At 46.4% G+C, this 24,531-nt stretch overlaps 1 protein-coding gene and 2 long non-coding RNA genes across 4 annotated transcripts in view; 2 read left to right on the plus strand and 1 right to left on the minus strand.

Moving 5' to 3' along the window:
* LOC116444164 lies at window positions 1-2,169 on the plus strand. Its single transcript, XR_004240222.1, has 2 exons — window positions 1-86; window positions 1,694-2,169. It is a non-coding gene; the product is annotated as an uncharacterized LOC116444164 (long non-coding RNA).
* LOC116444163 lies at window positions 80-3,671 on the minus strand. Of its 2 annotated transcripts, none has more exons than XR_004240221.1 (4): window positions 3,587-3,671; window positions 2,618-2,729; window positions 1,077-1,174; window positions 80-348 (listed from the first exon to the last, which is right to left on the minus strand). It is a non-coding gene; the product is annotated as an uncharacterized LOC116444163 (long non-coding RNA). The 2 variants fall into 2 exon arrangements; XR_004240220.1 differs by lacking the exon at window positions 80-348 and adding an exon at window positions 536-786.
* Window positions 3,469-24,531, plus strand: part of MOB1B (MOB kinase activator 1B) — a 25,261-nt gene continuing 4,198 nt past the window's right edge. Inside the window, exons 1-5 of the mRNA XM_032109299.1 lie at window positions 3,469-3,578; window positions 18,507-18,673; window positions 21,180-21,273; window positions 22,968-23,101; window positions 24,267-24,430. Of these exons, the coding sequence (XP_031965190.1) occupies window positions 3,565-3,578; window positions 18,507-18,673; window positions 21,180-21,273; window positions 22,968-23,101; window positions 24,267-24,430 (573 nt within the window). The 5' untranslated portion in view covers window positions 3,469-3,564. The remainder of the gene's footprint in view (window positions 3,579-18,506; window positions 18,674-21,179; window positions 21,274-22,967; window positions 23,102-24,266; window positions 24,431-24,531) is intronic.

The following is a 24,531-nucleotide window of genomic DNA, read 5'->3' on the forward strand; positions in this document are numbered from 1 at the left end:
GTGGAGACAGTCCTGCTGTCATTGCTGCATCCAAGAGGGGTAAGGGGAAAAGAGCTGGCACCGGCTTAAGTGCACACATGGGGAAGGTAGGTCATGCTGAGCCCAGGAAAAATTTTTTCGGATGAAACAAAATGAGTAGGAAAAGGCAAGCCAAAATCCCGAAGCACAACAGTGGATGAACCCAAGGAAGGGCTGTGGAGGCTCAGATCCAGGGTATTCAGGCAGGTATCCAAGCAGCTGGCCAGAAGGAGGATGTGCCAGGCCAAGCAGGACCCCAGCGTGAGGAAGATGATGAGAGCCATGACAGCCAAGATACTCCTCTGTTTTCCAGCACGCTGTAGTGGTAGCCTGGGGATCGCCAAGTAAGAGTTGCAATTTCAAGCCACTGCAAACTATCAAACCCAAAATACAATCCTGGGTTTTTCAGCACAAGTGTTTCATCTTCTTGTGCTGCCAACACACTCATTTATCAGAAGCCTTGAACGTTTCTTATCACCATTTTGAAAATGTGAACAAGCTACTTTATGTCACCCTCTTGTTGCTGGCTGGTGCTTTTGTAAACTATTCCTTGTAACAAACTTTCACATGACAGACTATAACCCTGAGAATAGCACCGCCTCCTGCCAACAGCGCTCTCAACCCTTCTGAATTTTGAAGGTAAATCATGTACTATGCACATTTTCAAAGGAATGTTGACCTCGGTGCTCAAGTGGTTCACATTCCAGTTTTTCATAGCCTACTTGCCAGGCTTCTCTTCAAATCCTTCTTTAAGTAAGCAAGCAAATGCTATAGGAGAAAAAAAAAATTAAGATAACTGCAGGAATTCATCTCGAGCACTTATCTGTATCTAGATTGGCTTTTGTGCTTTCAGTTGAATAAGCAGATCCCTAAACCTTAGGGACCAAGGGAATGTTAGGTGCATTTTTCTCTTGTGACCCAAGCAGGGTGCAAGGAAGAGTCTCTTGAAGGGATGCACATCTTCCACCCATTTTCCCTTTGATTTGCTTTCTTGGCAAGTGCAGGAAAAAACACCCACTGCTGTTTGTCTGGCAGCTTGTCAGGTTTGTGAGAGTTACCTTTAGAGGGCACCATGTTGTTGGGCAACTGCTGGCACTGAAGTTTCCATGGAATCTCAGAGCTTCCTTAGTTACATGATGGATCAGAGCCTCCGCACCTATGGTAGAATATAAAGGTCACCCTAGGACAAGAGAATTTGCATTTTGTCACTCGACAGAACTGCTGTTGAATGAAGTCAGCTTAGGAGAGGGAATCTGCCTCCGTACAAATCGAAAATCCCAGGAGATGCCTCCATACTGCTGTGGACCAAGAATTTATCTGCCTTGGAAAATTTATCTACCTGGGAGGACGCCTTTTTCATTAATAATGTCAAACAGGCTGCTGTTAAGAATACTTGATACCAGCTATTCTTTAATTTGATAAGCCTAAAATTGATGATCAGAAAATCATCAGATGTGTTATAAAACAAGGGCTTATCTTACACTGGGAAACATTCCTTATCCCTCTGTGTAATCTGCTGTCAAGAAAAATTTACCTTCTGTTCTCTTGTGGTATTTTCCAAAATTATTTATACGCCGTGTTATTTTTCCAAACAAAATGTTGCTTCCCCTTTTTTGCATTCCCGATCCTATGTGCATGTTAAGTTTTGTGATCTCAATTTTCATGCTGCTTTCAGCTGGAATGTCCTGTGTTTACCGAGCCGTGCTGAAAAGCTGAGAACTTCAGGACCAAAGCACTCGTCAGCTGGAGGGCTCTTCCAGAGGAATTCCTTAGGCTCTGCAGCGCACTGGATAAGCGGAGATGACAGAGGCGAGGCCACGGGAGCGAGGGCCGAGCCTCCCGCGGCGCAGCGGAGCGGGTCGGCCCTTACGTAAGGCTGCAGCTCCCTGCCAGCCCCTCGGGTCGGCGGCGGCTGAGGAGAGCCCTTCATGTGACCCTCAGCCATCCCCAACAGCCCAATATTAATGTGGGACACAAAGCCTGCACGTTACATAAGCGTCTCTCCTGGCCAAGTATCTCCTACTGCAGTAACCAACATTTAATTTTAACTTGCCGCTAAAATAAAACGCTCTGTGGGTAGAAGGAAGTGTATGGGTGGGAACAGGGAATGGAGGTTATTCGTGCCCCAACAGGAATGTGCCAGAAAGATCAGTGATGTATTTTTGTTTGATTTACATAGCCAACTTAGTCTGACAGCATCTGTTACAAAGTGCCCCAAGACCCATTCCATGCTTTGGTTGATACAGCCAAAAGGAGAACTGCAAACGCTGGGAAATGCTTTTTAATTACACCTTTGCTGCCCAGTAAAACACTGGATTTTAAAGGTGTCCTAAAAACAGCAGTGTAATTTACTTAGAAATGCACTGACCTGGCATTTTGACTTAGTCTGAAGGACAGAGATAGAAAGTGGAAAATGCAGTTTCAGCATGTAAAAATGTGAGGGAAGCAGATGACTGTCAGTGTGGGCACCTAAGGCGTTACAGCTGAAACCCCTGATGTGCCCTATAGAAACTTAAGTGTTGTGTGGGATTGTAGCCTGTTTCGATGTGCTGAATTTGACTGATAAATCTGGAAGTCATCAGGTTTTCCTCTGGCTTACCTGCCGCAGTGTGAGGTTTTCAGGATGGCCGAATCCCCTTGCGCCAGGAGGGAATCCCTGGGGGTCACGTTTCCTGTCCTCTGCACTCTCCGAAATCTGGCTTCTTAGTGACCTAAACAGAGCCAGATTTTCGTGTGAAAATTATACCTTGGGATTGCAATTTCTGCCATAAAGAGCACTGGGATGTGGCTATATCTGCCTACCAAGGATTTCTTAGCAAAACTGCAGGGTTTTCAGCTCAGCAATTTAGTTTTTTTCTACCTCAGCTGCCCATAGTGTCACCTGAGGGGTGCCCCTCCTTTGCTGACCACTTGCCCTCACCAGCCCAGTTAAAAATTGCTCACAAATCAAATATTAAGAAACACTAGAATCCATTTTGTCACGTTCCATTAAAAAAGGGTTCAGTGAGGAGGGCAGAAATGCCGGTTAATATCTTTCTCTTCTTTTTCTGGTGGTGGTGGTGACGACCTGTGGGCTGGTACCTGACCCCCTTTGTCCTGAGGGCTGAGGGGAGAAGGGGGGCTCTGGAGGGGCAGGGGGTGCCCGTTTCCAGAGAAATGTCTGGGCGGGGGGAGGTTCATGGGAGTCTCTGAAGAGAAAGGGAGCTTTGGAGGGGCAGATCCCCGTTTCCATGGAGGTGTCTTGGGGGCACTTCACACGGAGATCTCTGAGGGGAGGCCTGAGTGGGACGGCCGTGCCCGGGGCCGTGAGGGGACGCCTGGGGGGGAGCCCCCGGCCGTGAGGGGAGGCGGGCGGTGTGGGAGCCCCGCAGCTGTGAGGGAGGAGGCGGCGGCGCGGGGGCCGCTGGGGGCGATGGCGGCCGGGCGGGCCGTGTCCCCGCCCCGCGGCGCTCTCCCCGCACCCGCCCGCCCTCCGCCGCCGCTGCCATTGGGAGCCGTGCCGCGCCGAGTCCAGGCAGCCGCCGGTCCCGCTCCGCCGCCATCGCCATGAGCTTCTTGTTGTGAGTACCTGGGGGGTGTGGGGGGTCCTCTCCTCTTGCTCTGCGCCGTCCCGCCGGGCAGGGCAGCACAGCCCGCGGAGCGGCCCCGGCCGCCGCCCGCCCGCTGCCCGCCGCTCCCCGCCGGCCTGGCGCCCGCTCCGTCCGCTCTCTCCCTTTGTGCCCCGGCCCCCCGGCGGCCCCGGGAGCAGCCGCCCCGCTCCGCCGGCAGGGAGCGGCGGGGCCGCCGCCGCCACGCCGTGAGGGCGTTTGGAGGGCGGGCGAGCCGGGCTTCCCCTTCCCGCACGGCTTCCCCTCACGGACACGAGTTTGGAAACAGCCACGGATCATCAGTCTGGGGGACGTCCCCGGTGAGCTCCGCGCTGCCCGGCGAAGAAGTGTCGCTGGGTAGGCGAGAGCGGGGTCGGGGTCAAACACCCACCCGAGGGGCCTCCCTGGGCTTTTATGATATTTTCCATGCGGGTTTCTCATTTCTGGCGGGCAGAGGTTGGTGTCGTAGCGTTGTGTGCCCCAGCTGAGTTAGGAGCTGGCGTGTGGCAGTGAATCCCGGTGCAGGTGATGGGGCAGGTGGGGCTTCCCGGCTGCCGGAGCCCCGCTGAGGACCTGGCCAGGCTTTACTGCGGCAGGAAAAAGCTCCCTCAGGGGTCGGTGGCGATTCAGGTGCGCGCAGAACCCCACTTCTTTAAATTTTGCTTCGTGGGCAAAAACCGAATGAACTTTGGTCCCTCCCCTTGGAAACAAAGACGAGGTACTTGTGACAATTAACATAAACCGGTTCAGTGACCTATTAATTAAGGCGAAGATGCGCTCTAGGGAAAGAAGGGCGATCAAGGCAGCTGAAAAAGGCACCCTGGAAGAGCCAGGCTCCATTAAGGCCTTGTCCCCGCTGAGTGTTCCCGCACGCTCCGGGTTCCGTGCAGCAGCTCGTGGGACTGTTGCCGGAATATCTGACAGTTGTTAGAGGCTTGCGCTGATAACCAGCAGATGTAAACGTAGCCTGGATTTAGAGAAGAGACTTTATCTCAGAGCTGGAGTGTTCTAGTAAGTTGTGTTCTCATGGAGACAAATAACCCTGGCGCTGGCTTCCTCCTCAGTCCCTCCTTTGCATTTATCTTTTAACTCTGCCGTACCCAGCCCGCTCGCCCGTCGTGCTCCGTGGCCCCAGAGGGATTCTGAAAGGCACCTCTCAGCTGCGAACGGGAGGTGGGTGCAGATGATTGTCCGTGGATGGAGGCGCAGTGCTCCTAATGAGAAGCCCAGCTGTCCCCCTCCTTCGTAATTCTCAGCTGCCACGGTGGAGAAGGGGGGACAGGATTTTTAGTGTCCTGGGAGTCTGGTTTGCAAATTAGAGAGCCTTCCTCTCCATGGCATTTGGCTAACTGGGAATGGAAAAGCATGAAACCCTCCACCCTCAGTCACAGGCAATAATGAGATGCTTGTTCCTTTTTCCAGACCCTTCTGAAACCTAGGAAAGCAAACCTTTACCCCCCACCTCTGTTGTTCCAAGTGATCCTTCCGGATGAAATATAGAAATGGAAACTGGAGTTAGTGCATGACAAAGCTGCCTCAGCTGTTGTTGGCAGAGTGCTGTAGATGGCACCTAATTTGCTCATCTGCAGTCTAGAAATGTGCTTTTAAAACGAATAAATTGAAAATATGCCCACTAGGCCTCTAGGAGACCAGGGAAACTTTCTGTGTTGCTCACATGGAGTTTTGGTGGTTTTTTTTGGTTGCTTGGCTTTTTTTAGGGATCCAGAAAGTTAGCATTGCCTTTTGTCAGACTTGAATTTTGGCTTGATAAGAGTTATTGCAAGACAGTGCATGGATATCTGCAGGTTTAATAATGGCAACTTGCATTTTGAGCTGCAACTCCCCCGTGTTTTCACGGTACTTGTAACACAGTCATCCATGGTACTTTTTCACCCCTTTGTCACTGCGCTGGTGTGGAGGTGCCAGCGGTGTTTGTCCGTGCTGCTCGCCCTGCCTCAGTGACGGTGCTGTCCTCCTGTGAGCTGAGTCACAGCTTGGGGCTCGCCGAGGACGATTGTCCTTGCGCACCGGGAAGGTTTCCTTCCTGCGTGGCAGCGAGCCTGTCGTGCAGGTTTATCGTCAGGGACTGGGCTGCAGCTTGTCAGTCTGACACCCAGCACGGTGCCAAAAGCAGTGCTCTCCTGCAGGCTTCCTTGTTGTCAAATAACAGGGGGACTGTGCTTGGATAACACAGGCTGTGTGGGGCCCCCCTTGCGCGGGCCTTGTCCGCTGACAAATCCGTGGCTATTCTTCCCTGTTGCTAGGGCCAGTGACATATAAAGCTACATGGGGGGGGGAAATAAAATCAAGGGGAACCATTGTCTTCTCTGCTTATGGGGAACACTATAAAAAGACTGTCTTGTGAGGCGAGTCACTGAATTAATACAACTCGGTTTTGACAGCAATTGTTATTTTCAGCGCCGCGGTTTTCTCTTTCTGATCTGTTTCTTCCTTTCTGAAAAGACTTTATAAACCTCTCCAGTGGTTGAATAGGTTATGCCAAATCTTTAAAAACGATTTGAAAATGGTAATTGGACTAGAAGATATCTTCAGTTCCAAAAAAAACACTGCTTGGTAAGTTCTCTCTAAAAGGAAATTACAGCACAGTTGCAGGTACTTTAGCTTACATCTCCAAGGAAAAAAATTAAAGATAGTTCTGGTGGGTGTGCCATCTGGTAACATGCTTGTGTTATCCTCCGCTGTCAAAACTTACATAAAAAAGAAGCTAGATGAAAACCATTTATTTATAAAAGGAAAAGATTCAGTTTTATTAGTGAAGTTCTGACATTGTTTTCTCTTAAAAAAAAAAAAAACAACCCACAGAACCCCTATCTTTGGATTAGTGAATCCCTCTCCAAAGGTTCCAGCACAGGGTTTTTTAAAAATGAGATTGATTTAAGTAGTTGTTGCCTGATCAGACTTGGAAGGACAAAGAGCTGCTGGAGGTGAGCGAGGGAGAGTGGCTGTTGTTGGGGGCACGTGTGTTTTGTGACTGAAGGCCAAGTTAACCTGTAAACCAGACTGGGGCATGAGGTGTTCTTCCTTCTCTGCCTTGTTCTACAGCACAGTGGAGCCTGGCAGCTGCTTCTGATGCTCCTCCACATGGTTTGCTGGTTTTGTTTTTTTTTTTTTTTTGTTTTTTTTTTTTTTTAATTTGAAATCATACTTTTTGTGTAAATATATGTGCAGAAGGTGTAGTGAGACATTACTTTTTTCCCCCCTTACATCTCTTGAAGATTAATATCAGAATCAGAGCTGATGGGTTTATTTCCAGATTGACAAGCAGCGTGGCCTTCCCAGTTCCTCAGGCTGCTCCTGCTCTTGGAGAACACCAGGGCTGTTTCTTGTTGTCCCTTCCTTGGCTTCCTGAGATGCTGAGTTGCTGCTGCTTGTCCAAGGAATTCCCTTCATTATGTGGGCAGTGTAGCAGTGGAGTGCTTTGTGAGTGCTCCTTCCATACTTCTGGAGATGTGTTTATCTCCTCTTGATCAAGGACTCCTGCAGAGGACCAGTAGGCACTCCTCAACTGGAATTTGCTTATGGAAAAATCAGCATGTAGGCATTCGCAAGCTGTTGGAAATGGAAATACAGCGAACATCCAGATATTTTCTCCCCTGTGCTTTAATGTATTTGTTTACTTCAGTTTCAGCTGAGCATAAGGCTACGGCAGGATCAGGGCAGGGGCTCTCCACACAGGAGTGTGTTAACATAAAATCAGCTGCTTAACCAGTACCATTAGTGATGTGTTCAGTTCCTTCTTTTTTTTTTTTTTTTTTTTTTTAAAAGTACAAGGATTGAGAAGTCTCTTGAGTTTTCCCTGTAAGTAAATTGGAGAGAGAACTGTAAAGCTGTTACCAGCTTCCTAAAGAATTTTTTTAAGCCTTGGTAACAGTAATTTCAAGTTTTGAGGAATGCAGAAGTGTTCCGTAGCAGTGGGGTTTAAATGGAATCAGCTCTGATGATGAACTTAAAGCGAAGTAAAATGTGGGGTTTAGGGTGTCAGATAATGAAGTGCTGCTGCCTTACCAGTGAGGCTGGAGGTAGAGAGCAAGGAAGCTGCTGCCTGGCTTTTATTTCTGCAAGAATGGGTCTGCCTCGGAGTCACAGAGCTGTGCAGACTAGTTCAGGCTGTGAGATGTCTGCACTTGGCCTGGCACTTGGAAAAACAACTTTTGCCGCTACTGCTGTGTTTCGGGAACATGTAGTAGGTGAAGTGAGTGATTGTCACTTCTGAATGTTATTAGATAGCTCCTTCTCAGATAGAAACATTCGTTTGGAACAGAAAAAAAAAGCATAGGAAGAAAGGCATTGTTCAGTGTGAAAGTTGTGTTTACTACATCGCAGTGATGTCTAGTCCTAATTGCTTCCTAATTGTTTGCTTTTATGCCACGATTGTTTTCCCTTGTTTGTCCTTCCCTCTGTGTTTGCAGTGTAATCCAGCCAATGCCATTAGCTATTTGCAGGGAGGAGTGGTGGAACGTGGATCGCTTTCGGGGGGGATTTGTTTGCTGGAGAGTGGCTGGGATTTTCGTCTTTATCAAATGCCTTTGTCACCTTTTAATTTTCAGATAGGTCTTTGGATTTAGGGCCTCTTCGTGGCAACAGCCGTGGGGTCACAGTTCCATCTCACGCTGTCCTGAGAGACATGCAGTCTTTTTTCTCTTGTTGGCAAAAGGATAAACTATTAGAAGCAGTTGTCCGTCAGGCAGTGGCTGGAGGGTTGCAGGAGGCTGACAGAACGAAGCTGCCTGTTTTTCTTAGAGAAGTAAATAACTGCATTAAATTTGGCCACTTTAAGTCTTCCCTCGTAAGCAGTAAGGCAGATCTTGCTGCCAGAGCTATCAATAAGCCTCTGACCCACAAATCAACCTCAACCGCAGGACATGCTTTGCGATGCTTTTAGCGTTTGTAAACTAAGCCACTTCCTATTAGAGTTGGGCTACAATGAATCTGCTGTTTGGCTTTTGTTCTTTTTTTCTTTTTTCCTCCTTTTAAATTCACAGGGAGACTGTGGTTTATAAATTCAGCTGCTATAAAATCTGTTTTCAGCTAGAACTGAGTATAACTATTACTTTTCTCAGACTTGGAGAAATTGCTCTAGCCTTCACGTTTCATGACGTGGGACTGTGAGGATCCAGTGCTCTGCTTTGTCATCTGTGTATACGGATCTCTCAGATGCTTTCCCAGGGCACTGCTGCTTAGGTTGGTATTTTGGGGAGGGGATGGGAAAGAAGGGAATGAGAGCCGAGGATTTGCATGTATCCATGTAGCTTAAATTGGTTCCTGGAGACTAAGTTGGAAATAACTTCTAATTTCTTAGTGACCTTAGGTACAAAGCGTGGTGCATCTCAGGCATGTTCTGTTTGATTCAAGGGTTTGCTTCCCATTTCAAATCCTTACCCTGAGTCAGCAGTCAGTCAGTTCGCATGGAGGAGACAGTAATTTTGTGTGCCAGTCCCACCCTGTGAATCCATGAAGGTAACAGTAGTTTTTGCCTTGCAAATGAATTTTGATACTTTTAAAAGCAGTCCATGGAAGCAAATTTACTCACTCTTCTTGTGTCTTTTTTCACCTCTGAAATCCAGCTGTGGCCTTAGCTTCTTGTCCCAGCTTTCCTTCTGGCTTTTTTTGGTGTGTGAAGACACTTCTACCTTGTTCACCCTCTGTTCTTTTTCTTCCTTCTCCAGTTCACAGCTGATCCTTGACAGGAATCCATTCCTCTTGGTATTCTTAGATACCTGAAGAGATCCAGCCCATATTTCACTTGAGTTTTAGTTGAGGTTTGCTTGGGGTTTGTTTGTTTGTTTGTTTTTGCTTTTTGTTGTTGTCTGTCCTTGTACCACCTCATCTTCCAGTGTGGTCACTTGCCTCTGGGGTTAATTGCTTGTGTCCTTGAGATGCTGACGTACAAAATCTTAATCCCTTCCTCACTGAAGGAGAGCAACTTGCAGATAAGGACTCATAATGCCTGGATTTGTTGTCTTTATCACAAGTCTAATTCCTTTTTTTATGACAAAGAGAACAAATGAGCTTAAATAAGCTTTGATAAATTCCTCTCTTGCTAAAAATTGAGACAACTGTTTTTTGATACAGAAATAATTTCAACCTAAACAATGATTGGGTGGGTTCACTATGTTGACCTTAATGAAATAACCCTTATTTTGTTTTGGTAGCTGGTGCTTTAATTGTGTTTTTACCAACTTCAGTAGCACAGTCCTGGTTTTGCTTGAATGGATTAGTTGTTTTAGGGACCTGCTCAGTGTTCTCGATCCAGGGATCAAAATGGCATTACTTTGTCTTTTACTTTATGGCCACAAAATACTGCTTTTTCAAATGCTGAGGTGTACCTTTCAGGAAAAACAGCATCTCTAATGTCCTATTATTAACTTTTGTGGTTAACAGCTCTTCTTAAAATTTCTTGCTGCAATAGAAATGGAAAACAGTAAAAGCCTGTATATTTAAATTCATAGAACAGTTAACTGACTTTGAGCTCAACTGTCAAATGGTCAAGTTTAAATAATTTCAAAAGAAACGTGCTCCTGTGTATGTGGGAGCGGTCGTTCCCTCTGAGGTGCTTCAGGAAGGTGGGTTTTCCTGATAAGATACTTCGGCAGAGAGAAGCAAATTTTCCTGAAGATAGTTACATGTGGCACATACAGGATTCTATTAAATGTGGGGGATGTGTAAGAAATACTTGGGGGTGAGATAATGCAGTGTATTTTTGGAAAGCTCTTAGTTTATTCATTGCTGCCTCCTGTCCGTTCCTTCTTCCTGTTGTTCTCTGTGTCATTTCTTGCCTCTAATGATTGTTAGTGCCTGGATCCAGGCCCCGTTTTGCCTATTAATCCAAGTGTAAGTGTAATCTTCCGTCTCTGTTTGAGATTTTCTGTTGGGAAGTTGCCGAGTATTTGTCCTTTACCACATTCCTAGACTCAGCCTGTGTTGTGTGGGGGTTACAGTAAAGGGCAACCTTTTATACAGTGCTAAATGACTCTTTCCCCATGAAAATTTAGTTAAATTTCTCCTTTAACTGCCCGTTCCCTAAGCACATTAAGAGATGGTTCTTTTTGTTGTGTTTAAAACGATTGAAGACTGTCTTGAACTCTTCAGTTAAGTCTTTTTTTTGCTTCCTTTAAAATGCCCTGATGCGATTTCTTAGGTTGTATGACTAGATTTGCTGTAGTCATTCATTAAGCATTGGTTTCCAAAAGCACTGATCAGCATTTTGGGAAGCCATCCATGCTCTGAGGCATGTTCTCCAAACACTATATTTGGTGTACAAGTAAAGATCTAATTTGATGCCAGAGCCAAGCTTTTATTACTGCAATTTATCACCCTCAGCGGGTTGTAGATGGCTTTCTGCAAAGCTCTGCTTCCTACTTGTAAATGTATTTACAGGGTGTGACTGTTAGCAGCAGTTTGGGATGCAGAGGGCATTAGTCATGTACAGACAGATAATTCAGCTGAATGTAAGGAAATCTGCGTGGCAGGAGGACCAGTTTGCTGTGGAAAGCAGTGGACACCTTTTCTGTGGGACAGTTCTCTGTGTTTATCACGTGGAAGAAGTGCTGGAGTAAAGCAATCACAGGTAGGCAAGCACTGTTCATCACCTGTTTTATTTCTTGGACATGCTCCTCCTTTGCCTCCTGCCCCAGCATCCGGGGGATGCTTTATGGGACTGGAGCATGTGAGGCTGCCGGAGGCAGTCTGGAGCTCTCCAGGCCACTTCAGGATAGTCTCAGTTACTTGGGGAAAGATCGTGAACTCCTTCATGCCTACTTAAATGGTTCAGTAAACCTTCTTTCTTTGTGAACACTACCAGGGCCCTTTTTTGGAACACCATCACTGAAAGGAGCAACCCAGACTTGGAGCTTTATGTATTTCCTTGTATTTCTTTTATCATTGGCTCAGTTTTATATATGGGAAAGGGTAGGTTTTACAAAAGAAAGTGCAGTTGTGTCCACTGAATGGTGTATTAGGTACATTGCTGCAGTAAAGAACCTTTGTGGAAACTAAACTTGGAAACATAACTGGGTGAAGTTCTGACTTGAGTTGGAGTTCGCGCTGCGCCCTCCCTTTTGAGTGAGCTGATACTAATTGACAGAAACAAGGGTTTCCTGAGAAAAGAGGGGAACATTGGTGAGGAAATAGTGCTGTTTAGCTTGCAGGGAGCTTAATTAGGGACCAAAATGTTCAAAATACTGAACTCCATCTCCCAGGAAAAAACAAAGCCATTGGAAAAGAAGGAATACTTCATGTTTACCTTCTTCAAAGCTCCAGTAGCCCACCCTTTTAAAGAAGTACTGTGTGACTATTAGGATATTAGAAGAAATAACTCTAGTTTCGATTATTCCTTACAGTTTCATGAGGTGTGTGTTTGTATGTACACAGTAAATGTTAGTATTGAAATAGTTGAGGAACCTAGGTCTGATTGAAAGGTCCCAACAGAACAGCCAAGAGTAGTGCTCACCTTTATTAAAAATATTGAGTCTGCTGGTAGTAAGCTTGAGATTTTGTGGGTGAAGACAGCGTTGTGTTTGCCTCAGAGTAGTCAGTGGATTCCTGGGAGTGTGCAACAAAATGTTTGGGATAGTCTTCATTCCTCTCATGCAACAGGATTTCAGATGGACGTCAGGAAGAGGAGAACACGTGGAGAGGTACTTGGGTCTCTGCTGCAAGCTTCTTTGTTGCCAGTCGGAGTGAAAATGTGTTTCAAGTTTGGTGGTGTTAAAGCTCTCAGAAAAAGTCCGTGAGAAACTCGGGAGCAGCAGTGCAGTGACATCCACAAAGCACACACAGTAAGCATTTTGGGAAGCTGCAGGTTTTGTGCCACGGGCCTGTTCCAGTTCCTGTGCTGTCCCCCTGTCTGCCTGCCTGTCTCTGCAAGTCAGGAGGGCACGATTGCCTGGAAGACTGATCGCAGCTTTTCTGTGGTGGATACTGCTGTGTACTGCTGTTGGTGGCTCTGGCCTGCCCCTCTCTGTTAGTCCTGCAGGGAGCGAGGCAGGAGAGGTTGAGTCACTTCCGCAACCGTTGGCTGCCTTGGGAGTAGTTCAGTTGTGTTTGGAGTGCACAGACAGGGCTCTGGTAGTATCCAGTGAGGGCAACTGTGACTTGCTTTGTTTATTTTGAGGATTTTCCAGGAGATGAAAGTATTAAATGAATGCGTTGTAAATGAAACAAGGGAATTTATTTTGGTTGTGAGCATAGCAAACTGATGATGATTTCCCGGTCATGGGATGGGGTTCTGGATACTTGCTTGTTCCTTGCACTGGGAATTGCAGTTACTTGGCAGAGGGGTTGCATCCAAGTGGGTAAACAGCAGGAACACCATTGGGTGGGGTTGTAGCAGACACGAGTGCTGTAGCATAGCACCTCCCCCTTGTTTACAGGCACTTTCTCAGCCTGCAGACGGAAAACGGAGGCAGAGGGAAGCGTAGGTGCCTGGCTTGGCTGGAAAACAGGCTGTGGCCACCTAACATCCGTGTGGATTTGGCACGGTGTGCCGCTGCAGGGGAGTCAGGGCACAGGGAACAGGGACGCGGCCGCTCTCCAAACACCAGACACTCGTCCCCTGTTCACAGCTCAGCCAGCAAACGTTTCCCTTCAGGTGTGTGCTGGTGCACATCAGAGTTGTGCTGGACCAATCCCACACTGGCTCAAAGTCACTGAGTCTAAACTGTGTATGTATAGGAGAAAAAAAATGCATTTTAAGAATGTGGATGCGTACAGGTTATGTCAGCTTTGACACTGAGGGGGTGGTGGCTGGGGCAAGCAAAAGCAAAACTGTTCCTTAAGGCTACCTTAAATAACTTTCTCTTTCCTGGATGTGAATCATCTGATAAACGTCTGCTCTTTTAACGTGTCCAGTCTTGTGTATAATGGGACCTGTGTTTTTTAAGAGTTGTTCGTGAGATTGTGCCTTTTTCATCTGCCATCCTGTAGGGAACTTCAGTCTGTGAAGACAGCCTTTTTTCCTAGAAGGGGAAGCCAGATTTCAGTCCCCACCCTGATGGGTAGAGAATGAAAAACCTCACAGAAACACTGATTTCTCTGTCAGTACTCCAGTGGAAGGAGGCACCGTTTCAAATCAGTTGTGATGATAATGGTCACCATATCCTTTGAGAAGCATCTTCGGATTCAAAAGCCTGCAGAGAATTGAAGTTACTCTGTGGTATAGCTAATAAACAATAAACCCCATGTATTCTGTTCCTACAGGAATGACCATGTGTCTGGGGAAATTTTTCAAGTCAATGCTACTGATTGCTCCTTAAACAAACCAAAACAAAAGCTCTAGGCCTGGAATTGCTTTCTAACCATTGCCTTACTTTCTGGGAGAGCAACTGTGTTGTGAGAGGAGCTGGCAGCTCCTAACTGCTTCCCAGACCTGCTGCATGGAATGCATCCTGAATTCTTGCCTTGCTTTTGTTACCTGCAGATTCAAGTGACTGGACTGAGACAGCCTTACTTCAATGAATGGGAATTGGATTGGAAAAAGTTGACTTTTTGGTGCTGTAAGAGCTGAAGGAAGCAACGCTTTGCTCTCACGCTCTCTTCAGAACAGAAGTGTTGTGACTATTCAGTTTTATAAATAGAAGTGCTCAAGTTCAGTCTCATCAGTGCAGATTTTGAACATGTTCAGCTTAATTTTACCTGCTGTCCTTCTGATGCTGTGGTTGTCACAGGGAAAACCTGTTCAAAGGCTGCAGCTATTGATTTCATTGCCAAAAAGTAGCTTGAGCTTTTATTTTAATTTCTATGTTGATGTGTTGGCTGGTGGAAACAAACACGATCTTACTCTGATGTTTCTATTCTTAGCAGGATGTTATCATTTGAAAGCCTGTATTATTGTTTAAAGGCTGGAAATGTTTGCTTTTCTGGAATTTGGGTCTCGTCTTAGCGTGTTTCTGTGTTTAAAAAGAGGCACAGCAGGAGAAGGGAGACAGAGAAGTGCAGAGCTAAAACTTGGAGGCTTCTCTGGTAAACTCACTCGTTGGCCTGTGGCGGTGAGTTGCTGCCTCAGTTTCCCTGTGTAATGAGACACTAATGATCCCTACTTCAAAGATACTTTGTGAGGATTAATTAATGCTTATAAGGGGGTTTGAAGATGAAAAAGCAGGAGTTAACACAGGACAAGTTTCTATGCCCTGGTTAAATGTTCTGTGAACTGTCTTGAGTTCAGCTTTTTGAGAATCTCTTGAGCGTTTCCAAATATTTCGAAGGGCTTATTTCAGCCTGGCCATGGTGGTGATGGTTACAGCTGTACCTCCAGGAGTTGGTTACTCACTCCTTACCCCAAGGAAAGGGCCCTCAGCATTATGGAGCAGTTAGAGGAATGTAGGTGGCAGGTGTAGGGTGAAAATGCTGCCACTGCACAGTAGGTGAGAGCCTGGTGTTAGTTGTGTGGTGAGAACAAGCTGTGAAGGGTTAACTTTTATGGATAAGAAGCCTAAACTTACCTGGTTTAATTCAGGTTTCCCCAAATCTGCAGCAGACTTGGTGGAAATAGATAAAAATCTCTGCTGAGAGGCTCTGTGGACAAATGGTTGGGAGCGAGGAGGTCTAAGCCAGGCCAGCCCAAGGAATTCTCCTGGGAGCAGTTACTGGGAAGTTTATCAAGAGCTGAGGCTGGATATTTAAGCTGCTTTGTGTGCAGAACATCTGCCAGTGCTGTGTTTGAAGCTGAGATGAGCTCTTGAGGCAGCGCGGGGTAAGCAAGAACACCTCAAGTTTTTCCTTTCTTCTGGAAACATCCTCTTGCCAGCCTGAGACAGAACAGCCTGCAGAACCTGCATCACCAAACCCACGCCCTGGCAGCAGATGAGCGGCTAGAATGACAGCTTTGGAGGAAATTTGGTGTTCCTGCTTAGGAGCGCGTTGTGACGCGGCTGCGTGGGCTCGTGCCGGTGGGAAGGGCTTGCCGAGGCTCCCGAGCCCCGCTTCCGCACGCAGCCCGGCTCGGGAGCCAGCTGCCTCAGACACGGTTCCGCATTTAGCGCTGGGCCGGGCTGCAGCTGGCACTGCTGGGCTGCAGCTCCTGGACAAACAGAAGGGCATCGTTTGCTAGAAGCGTCGGATGTGGGAGTGAAGGGAGCGAAGCGTCCTTGGAATCGCTGGAATTTCTTGAGAAATTCCTTTTCAGTTCTCCTTGAAAGGCTGCACATTGGTTGTGGCGAACAGTGGGGATGATGCAGCGGTGCTCCCCGTTTCATGACCTTTTTATGTCCAAGGAAAATGGAATCTTCATTGGTTTCTCTGTCCCCTCTCACTTATGCATTAATACAGAGGAAACCTCAGAGACTCTTAAAAGGAAAAGGCAGGTGCTGCCTACTACCTTGGAGCATTTTAAAACCTCGACAGAAATGGTGAATTCCATTATGGAATGTAGCTGAAAAGAAAATGCTTTACTTGACCCATACATAGATGATTGTGTGTGTTGCTGGCCACCAGGCAGAACTCTTTGAAGTTACTTTTTTCACTGATTGCTGAAGGAGTTGAGGAAATAGACCTGGAACAAGACAATTTTCTGAATCTGTCATATGAAACAGATTGGCATAATAGGAAAAAATAATTATTTATTTGGTTAAAGAATAGGAGAGCTTCTGAACGAATAAGGTAATTGGAATAATGTTTATTAATGCAATATTTATTACCAGACTTTCCAAGAAAAACCACATCCTATAAAGATTTTTGGCTTAGAGAGGCTGCATTAGGCTATCTCTGAGCTGTGTCTCAACGAGTGTGTTAACTGGCTTTGGTGAACTGCATAAATGCATGGAATTCTGATAATTTATTGCCAAAATTGCGGGTATTTCCATAGCACGCGACGACTACCAGGCTGCATTTATCCTAATTACTTTTCCTTTTGGATGCCTGCCTGCCTGCCTTTTGTGTTGAGACCGTTTCCTGCTGTCTTAGGGTGTCTGTGCTGCATTTGAGAAGCAGAGATCAGAAAGGTGTTGGAGGCAAAGATGGAATGGCTTATTTAGAGTAGTAGATGACTCTGTTTTTACGGCTTTTGGCAGCTTATGGGAAGAAACCCCTTGTTTCTGTGAAGGGGGGAGCAGGGATTAAATGCTACCTAAAGCTTTTTCCAACCTGTTGCATTTTCTGCTTCCTTGACCATGGGGATCTGTGCAGGGTATTCAGCAGATCTGCAGTGACTTGGTTTGTTGTGTGGCAAACTCATGAGCTGGGGTGGGTATGGTGAATTGCTACCCAGAGTTTCTCAGAATAAACTACTTATTTAGGGAATTCCTTCTCACTCCTTTCCTCATGCCCTGTTTCCAAACCCTGGTCCCTTTGTTGGGCTTGCTCTTTGTGCTAAAATACAGTTTCTTGGGTTAGTTATTTCATAAGCTTTTTCCAGGTTGCATTTAGCTTGTACTGGGTTCCTTCTGCTTACACTGACACATGTGGAAAGATAATGATCCCAGTCTCTTCTGCTTTCCACATGTTTTAGGTTGTATTTTCACTCCCTGTGTTAGCAAAGCGCCTCTAAAGTGGCTGTGTTCCTGCAAAGAAAACAATTGGGTTTAAGTAAAGTAGTCAGTCAAGAGATTCGGGGGTTTTGTTTGTTGGGTTTTTTCAGTTTCATCTTTCTTCAGAGCTGGTTTGAGCCTGGCCTGGCACCAGATGCAGGTGGCTGGAGGGGTGGGAGGTGACGGCAACTCCCTGAGCCACAGAAGCTTCTCACTCCCACTGGGAGGCAATTATTTTATTCAGGATTTGTGTCTGGTATCCTGGCTTAGGGTGAGGTGCAGATGACTGGGAGCATTAGAAGTGTCCTGTAATAGAATAGACAGGTGCAGGATGTTCCCTCCTTCTCCTTCTGGGTCCCAGTTTGATTTAGCAGCTGGCTGCACTGGTGTTGGTTGGGTGTCCATGTGAGTGTACACAGCTGTACAGCTGTACCATCCCAGGATCCCTGGAAGTCCAGCCAAGCGCTTCTTCACAACACCCGGGACCCAGGATTACTGCAGAGGCCTGCAGAAAGGGGAGGATGCTGCTGCTCCTTCGGAGCCCGGGAGAGTCAGAGCAGCTCTGGGACCATAGAACAGAATCACAGAATCCCAGGATGGTTTGTGTTAGAAGTGACCTCAAAGCCCATCTGGTTCCAACGCCCTGCCGTGGGCAGGGACACCTTCCACTAGCCCAGGCTGCTCCAAGCCCCGTCCAGCCTGGCCTTGGACAGTCCCAGGGATCCAGGGGCAGCCACAGCTTCTCTGGGCAGCCTGTACCAGGGCCTCCCCACCCTCATGGGGGAGAATGTCTTCCAAAGTAAAGGATTTCTTCCTAGATTCAAGAGAGACAACCCTTGCACCCCACCAAAAAAAAAAAATTCTGTTTGGTCCTTAGAGAGATGGTGAAACATTGGCCAAAGAAACGAGATCTGGATAATATTTGTAATGAAAATTGTGCTGTCTGGGTTTCACATCTTTCCACTTGCATTGGAATTCAGAGCTCAGTTTGCCTGTTCTGACAAAAGTCTTTTCTCAGCTCGTATATGAGAATACTCACAAATATTGGCTCCTTTGAAACTTCTCTGCAAATATTTAATTCTACACGTCATGTTTTTGACATGTTAGGGGTTCATGTGCCATCCAGCTCGCTGCTGTGGTTTAAAATTCAAATGTCTAAACGTTTTTTTCTACGTCAGTCCACATTTTTCCAAACAAAATTATAGGTATGAAAGTGATTAGGTCAGAAAATGGTTTAAAAAAAGTCAGAATACCAGTTTCTTTAGCACCTCAGTTTTTGGTAAATACCCTGTTGCAACATGAAAATGTGAGGGGGTAAAGTATTTAATGTTGATCTTGTCCTTACCTGGGACTGGTCTGCTTGTTTCCTTTTTGCTTCCTGTTCCAAAAGGTCTCTAAATATTTCCTCTCTCCTTTGCAGTGGTAGTCGCTCTTCCAAAACCTTCAAACCAAAGAAGAATATTCCCGAGGGGTCTCACCAGTACGAGCTGCTAAAACATGCCGAGGCCACGCTGGGAAGCGGCAATCTCCGGATGGCTGTGATGCTTCCAGAAGGGGAAGACTTAAATGAATGGGTTGCAGTTAACAGTGAGTTGCTGGCCTTTTCTTCGTCATGGGGGTTTTGAAGGTGGGCTGACACCTGTGGGAGGACAACTGTGCGTCTCCTCCTATTCCTGGAGAGAAGAGGGGTCGGGAGACTTTGCTCTCGACAGCTCCCTGACAGGAGGGTGCAGCTGGGTGGGGGTCAGGCCTTGCTCCCAGGGAACAGGGACAGGGTGATTGGAAACAGCCTCAAGGTTCAGCTTGGACATCAGGAAGAATTCCTTCATGGAAAATGTTGTCAAGCATTGGAGGTGTTTGAGTCCCCATCCCTGGAGATGTCCAAGCAACAACTGGACGTGGCACTCAGTGCTCTGGTCTGGGTGAGAAGGTGGGGATCAGCCACAGGTTGGACTTGATGATCTCAGAGAGGTTTTTTCCATCCTAAATGATTCCGTGATTCTAACGGGGTTTGTAGTTTTCCTGAAGTTAGTTCCTTTTGTTTTCTACCAAGTTTTGAGCCTTTGCTCTGGTAAGTCTCTGATGTCATTCTTTTAACTTCCTCTAAAGCTGTGTGTCCAAACTCTCTGCTTTCAGGCCAACCAACGATGCCTAAATGAGTGTTTTCTGATTGCTTGAGCTTGTTTCCTCCTCCTTCCTCTCCCTGCTGCATGAATTTTGCCCTATGCTCCCAAAGAATGGATTCTCCGATTGCACTCCGTAGCCCGTGCAGTTTTGGCTGCCACAAGCTCTGTGCCCTGTCTGGGTGCTTCCTCATCTTTTGCCTCTCAGCCCTGATGTGCTCCAGTGGTGGTACGGGGTTGATGGTGCACTGCAGGAGAAATTATGCTTGAGCTAGATGTTCTCTGCTTGTTTCTGTGGTTCTGCCTTTTTTCTCCTTGCTCTTTGACGTGTTTGGGAAGTGAAACCATCACACTGACTTCCACCTTCCTGTTCCCAAGCAGCCACGCAGTGCTCTGCTGCTCCACTTGCCGCTGCTACCAGGGCAGGCTGGAATTGCTGACACCATCCTTTGCAAAAGTTAATTCACACTGCCTTGCAAAACTGTCTAGAGAAAAAGCCAGCCCGCTTGTGTGAGTAAGCATTACTAAAGATGCTTCATGTATTGCTGGCATCCTTCCCTTTTGGTGGTTCCTTCACTCCCGTGTCTCTGCTTTCCTGCGTGGCAGCAGTTTTTCCCCTTCCCAAATGACTTAAGTGCTGAGTTAGCTATAATGAAATTGTAGCTGTGTAATTAAGGAGTGAGCTGATGATGTGCTCCCTTCCCTGAGCATCCCTGCACCACACCAAGCACCAGTGGTAGCTGTGAGCCCCTTCTGCTCACTGAGAGGTCTCACGAGGAGACAAAATGTGTGACTTCAAGTCGTTGCTTTTACCCTTCTCGACCTGAGAACACAAAACCAAACGTGCTCTGCCCTGCTACTTCTTGCTCAGCTCTCAGCCTGACTGGTGTCTTAGGGAATGACTTGATGCGCCTGTGAATTTTGAGACTTCCAAGTGTGGGATTTGCCATAATCAGTCATTTTGTTGGAGCCTGTGTGGGTTTTCTGAACATGCCTGCCTCGAAGCAAACAGTGGGCTGTGGTTTCTGCTGGGAGCAGGGAATGCAAACTTAATTAACAGTTCTTGTGGGCACTTGAGCAGCGAGGGCTGGTGTCCTGCATCTGCTGAGCAGTAGCTGTGACTTGCTGCTGTGACGTTTGTCTAATCTTGGCTGTTTATTCTCTGAAAGATAGCTGCAGATAACGTGGATTTTATAAACTGATTGCGGTGACCGCAGTTCCTTGTGACAGAACCTGCTGTTAGTTATTGAAAAAGAATCTTTTTTTCAAAGAGCTTGGAGTAATTAACTAAAAAAGCAACTATAATACTAGGGCTAGAGGGGGTATTTGGAAGAAATTCTTCCCTGTGAGGGTGGGGAGGCCCTGGCACAGGTTGCCCAGAGAGGCTGTGGCTGTCCCTGAATCCCTGGAAGTGTCCAAGGCCAGGTTGGACGGGGCTTGGAGGAACCTGGGCTAGTGGAAGGTGTCCCTGCCCATGGCAGGGGCTGGAACCGGATGGGCTTTAAATACCCTTCCCACTGAAGCAGTCTGGGATTCTATGAAATGTTCTTGGGAAAGGTGGGCCTTTGGAATACAAAGCCTGAAGGAAGTCACTGTCACCTAACGAGTACCTGCTCTCTCTAGTTCAAAAGTTTACACTGAAAATCTTTCTTTTATTCCACGCTTGCCAGTAGAATTTGGGATTGTAATAAAATGCACCAAACTTTCAGAAAAGGAAATAACTAGGATTTCTCTTTCCTTTTTCTTTTTCCAACTGAAGATTTTGCTGCAGTGAACAATTAAATAGTTCTTGCTGGAGGCTGTTCCAGAAAGTTGGTGGTTGCATTCTGCATCTCCTTTATAATGGATCTTAAAAAAGCAACAACAATGAAGTTTTTTCCTAAAAGCCGTTCCAGAACCCATGCTTTACAGTCCGGGCTGTAGGAATCTTGTCCTGCAGAGTGCTAATGGGTGGTTTCCGTGCTTTTCAGCTGTTGACTTCTTCAACCAGATCAATATGCTCTATGGAACCATCACGGACTTCTGCACAGAGGAGAGCTGCCCAGTGATGTCTGCTGGCCCAAAGTAAGAGCATGTTTTTACACGCTGTTGACTGGGTGCAGTTTTTGAGATGATTTGTCATTTGAAAACTTGAGACTAGCTGAGATGAGTGCCAGAGTTGTGGGTAGAAAGGATGTGAAAGAGAAGAAGGATTTGAATTTATTTTAAGGGGATGGGGAATGCAAAGTTAGTTTTTTCGGCCTGTGTTTATATTTGTTTGGTGTTTGTTTATTTTTTTCCTTTAACCTGGGAAGTAAATTTATTATCAAAATTATTTCCTCCCCCCCTTCTTCTTTTTTCTGAAACAGTAATGAGGGCTTCTTAAATGAAGATTTAAAGTTTTTATATGCAGGCATTCCATTAGGGCTTACCAAAATCTTCTTTGTAGATATTGTAGAAATATTAGATGTCTGGATAAGAATCCCCTACCCTGTGGCCTTCTTGGATTCTTCCTTATGCTTTTGTTGAGACGTCCAGTGTTTGTGCTTTTTCCTGCTCTCTAATTCAGTTTGTTGTTTTGGTCTGGCTCCGGACTGATCCTGGCACCTCAGCTAAATGTTGATATTTGTCCTACATCAATAGCACTTAAATCTTGGTATTAGAGCAGTACTGGGTGGTGAGAAATCCTGATTTTTCGTAAATCCAGACACATGGTCCATTTGGTGTGTCTGGGATTTTTGCATGTGTCCTTAGATGCAATTTTAAAATGCTTTCAGACCCTCTGATTTGTTGCCGTTAATAAAACGGGATTTTTTTTGTCCCATTGTGAGCAGCACCTTCATAATCCCTCATCAAATTTTTTTATGGTGTAAATGTTCTCCCAGTAGTTGTTCTGACAAAACTGAATTTGCTAAACAAATCGAGAAGACAGATTTATCAGATGCAGCTAAGGTTTGCATAAAACCGCGTATGTGATGTGTAACACACAAACCCTGTGGTTCACTTGGGAGCTGGTATTGTCAGAGTCCCCGTGTTAGGTGTGTTTGGGGTTTTTAAGCAATATCTTTCCAAAATTATCCACCATCTGGGCTGGTGTCAGCTGCGTTCTCCAAGCCAGGCAAAGTACCTGTTCCATTCTGAATTTCACGAGGACTTGTTTCTGTACGTAGTTGTGTACGTAGTCTAGCAGTTTTCTTAACCATGGAATCAGAATCCCAGACCAGTCTGGATTGGAAGGGACCTTAAGGCTCATCTTGTTCCAGCCCCCCGCCATGGGCAGGGACACCTTGCACCTGACCAGATTGCTCCAAACCTCTTCTTTTAGCTGAAAGACACTTCAGATCAGTTTCCAGATTTGTAATAGCATTCCTAGGAACCTTCCTGTGTCTGTAGAACAGCCATAATTTGGGATCTCTGGCGAGAGCTAACCTAGTTCGGTTTTCAGCTATGCAAAATTTTGTAAGAATATTTTCAAATGTGAAGAAATTCCCTAAATTGGAGGGTGTGATGTGTGTGGCTGGCAGCTGCTGCAGATGTTGAGTGTTTCCAGTTGCTGTGGCAGCGTGGCTGAAGTTTGGGAAGGCCTGCAGGAGGCAATGGAGCAGAATTGCAGTGGGGAGGCCGGGTGAGGAGCGGGCGATGGTGACGTGGAGCACTCGGACCTTGGTTCCGAGGAAGGGCAGTGGGCGGGCGTGAGAGCAGGGGGAGCAGGAAGAGCAGCCTTCCAGGCCGCTCAGGGGTGATTCACTGGTGCTAAAGGCCACGTTGTCCCCCCCCAGGTACGAGTACCACTGGGCAGATGGCACAAACATAAAGAAACCCATCAAGTGCTCTGCACCAAAGTACATCGATTACCTGATGACCTGGGTCCAGGACCAGCTGGATGACGAAACGCTATTTCCTTCTAAAATAGGTAAGTGAGTAACTGCAGCTGAACAGTGCACTCGGGTTCCACTTGTACAGGAACACGCCAGTCCTTGAGCATAAAAGGTCTCCTTAGTGGCGGATGTGTAGGGCAGGTTCAGAAGGCTACATTATCTCTCTAAACACATTTATCTTTAAAGATATGTTGTAATACATGAACTCTGAACCACTCCTAATAAACACCTGTCACGATTCTGGATGCAGGAAGTACCATTTCTATCTAATAACTGACTCTGTTCGTCGAGTCTGGTGTTTTATTCATTTTGAACAGTTAGTTGTTTCTTTAGAAATAAAGCAGACAGTCTCAGACCCTTATAACCAGTAACTGGCAGCTTTTTGTCCCAGAAGAGATGTTTAGGTGTCATGAGGAACTTTCAGGCCTTATCTCCAAAGACGCTGAATTGCAGCTTTGATCTTAAGTTAATGATTTTTTTTTTTGCTTGTTTCTTTTCAAGTGAAGATGAAAAATAGATGTTTTGAAGAGGTGTCTTTCAGAAAAGCAGGAGGGAAATAATGACCAACCAACAGTTTGGAGAAGATAACAGGGGAGATCTCTTAGTTGCTCTAATTTTGTGAATAGTTTCTGAAGTTTTTGATACATTTTCATTAAGCTTCTTCAGAGAAACCGTGCCTTCAGAGAGAGACTTAGAGACCGCAAACTAACCAGCTGAGTATGAATTTCCCGTGTGCTGCAGCAGCCAGAGGAGGACATGGGCTGTACATGTGTGCAGGGCAGGCTGAAGCAGGAACATGAAAACATTATTGGTGGGACCTGAAACCATTGGTGGGGTCTTGACTGGCCTCAGAGCATCCAGAGCCTGGCCCTCTGGCCTTCAGACAGGACTTGAGCACTTGGAAAGGCTGCAGAAGAGCTAAGCTGACTGGGGAGACTGGTAGGTGAGGAGAAGCTAGACAGGTTTCCTCTTTTTAGATGGTTGATACATATCTTCTTTTAACCTGGGCAAGTGACAGCTAGAGAGTTCATTGCTCCCGGGAGCCGGTTGCTGTTTCCCAGCCGATGTTAATACGACCTGTGCAGTGACAAAGGTCTGCTGTTGAAACTGATTTCACCTGTCCTGGGTTGTAGTGGCTTTCAAAACAGACAAACGTGGTCTGGGAGTTGAAGAATAAGCCATCTGTTTTCTTCTTTCCAGGCGTACCATTCCCAAAGAATTTCATGTCAGTGGCCAAGACAATTCTCAAGCGTCTCTTCAGAGTTTATGCTCACATCTACCACCAGCACTTTGACCCGGTGATCCAGCTGCAGGAAGAGGCACACCTTAACACTTCTTTCAAGCACTTTATATTTTTTGTTCAGGTAAGGACATTGCAAACAGTGTGCTTGCTTCAAAGCTGCATTGCCCCCCTTCCCTTGTGGGAAAAAACCAGCATCTTCTTGAGTTCCCTTCCTTTAAGTGG

Source organism: Corvus moneduloides, chromosome 5, assembly GCF_009650955.1.
Source record: "Corvus moneduloides isolate bCorMon1 chromosome 5, bCorMon1.pri, whole genome shotgun sequence".
Classification (NCBI taxonomy): domain Eukaryota; kingdom Metazoa; phylum Chordata; class Aves; order Passeriformes; family Corvidae; genus Corvus; species Corvus moneduloides.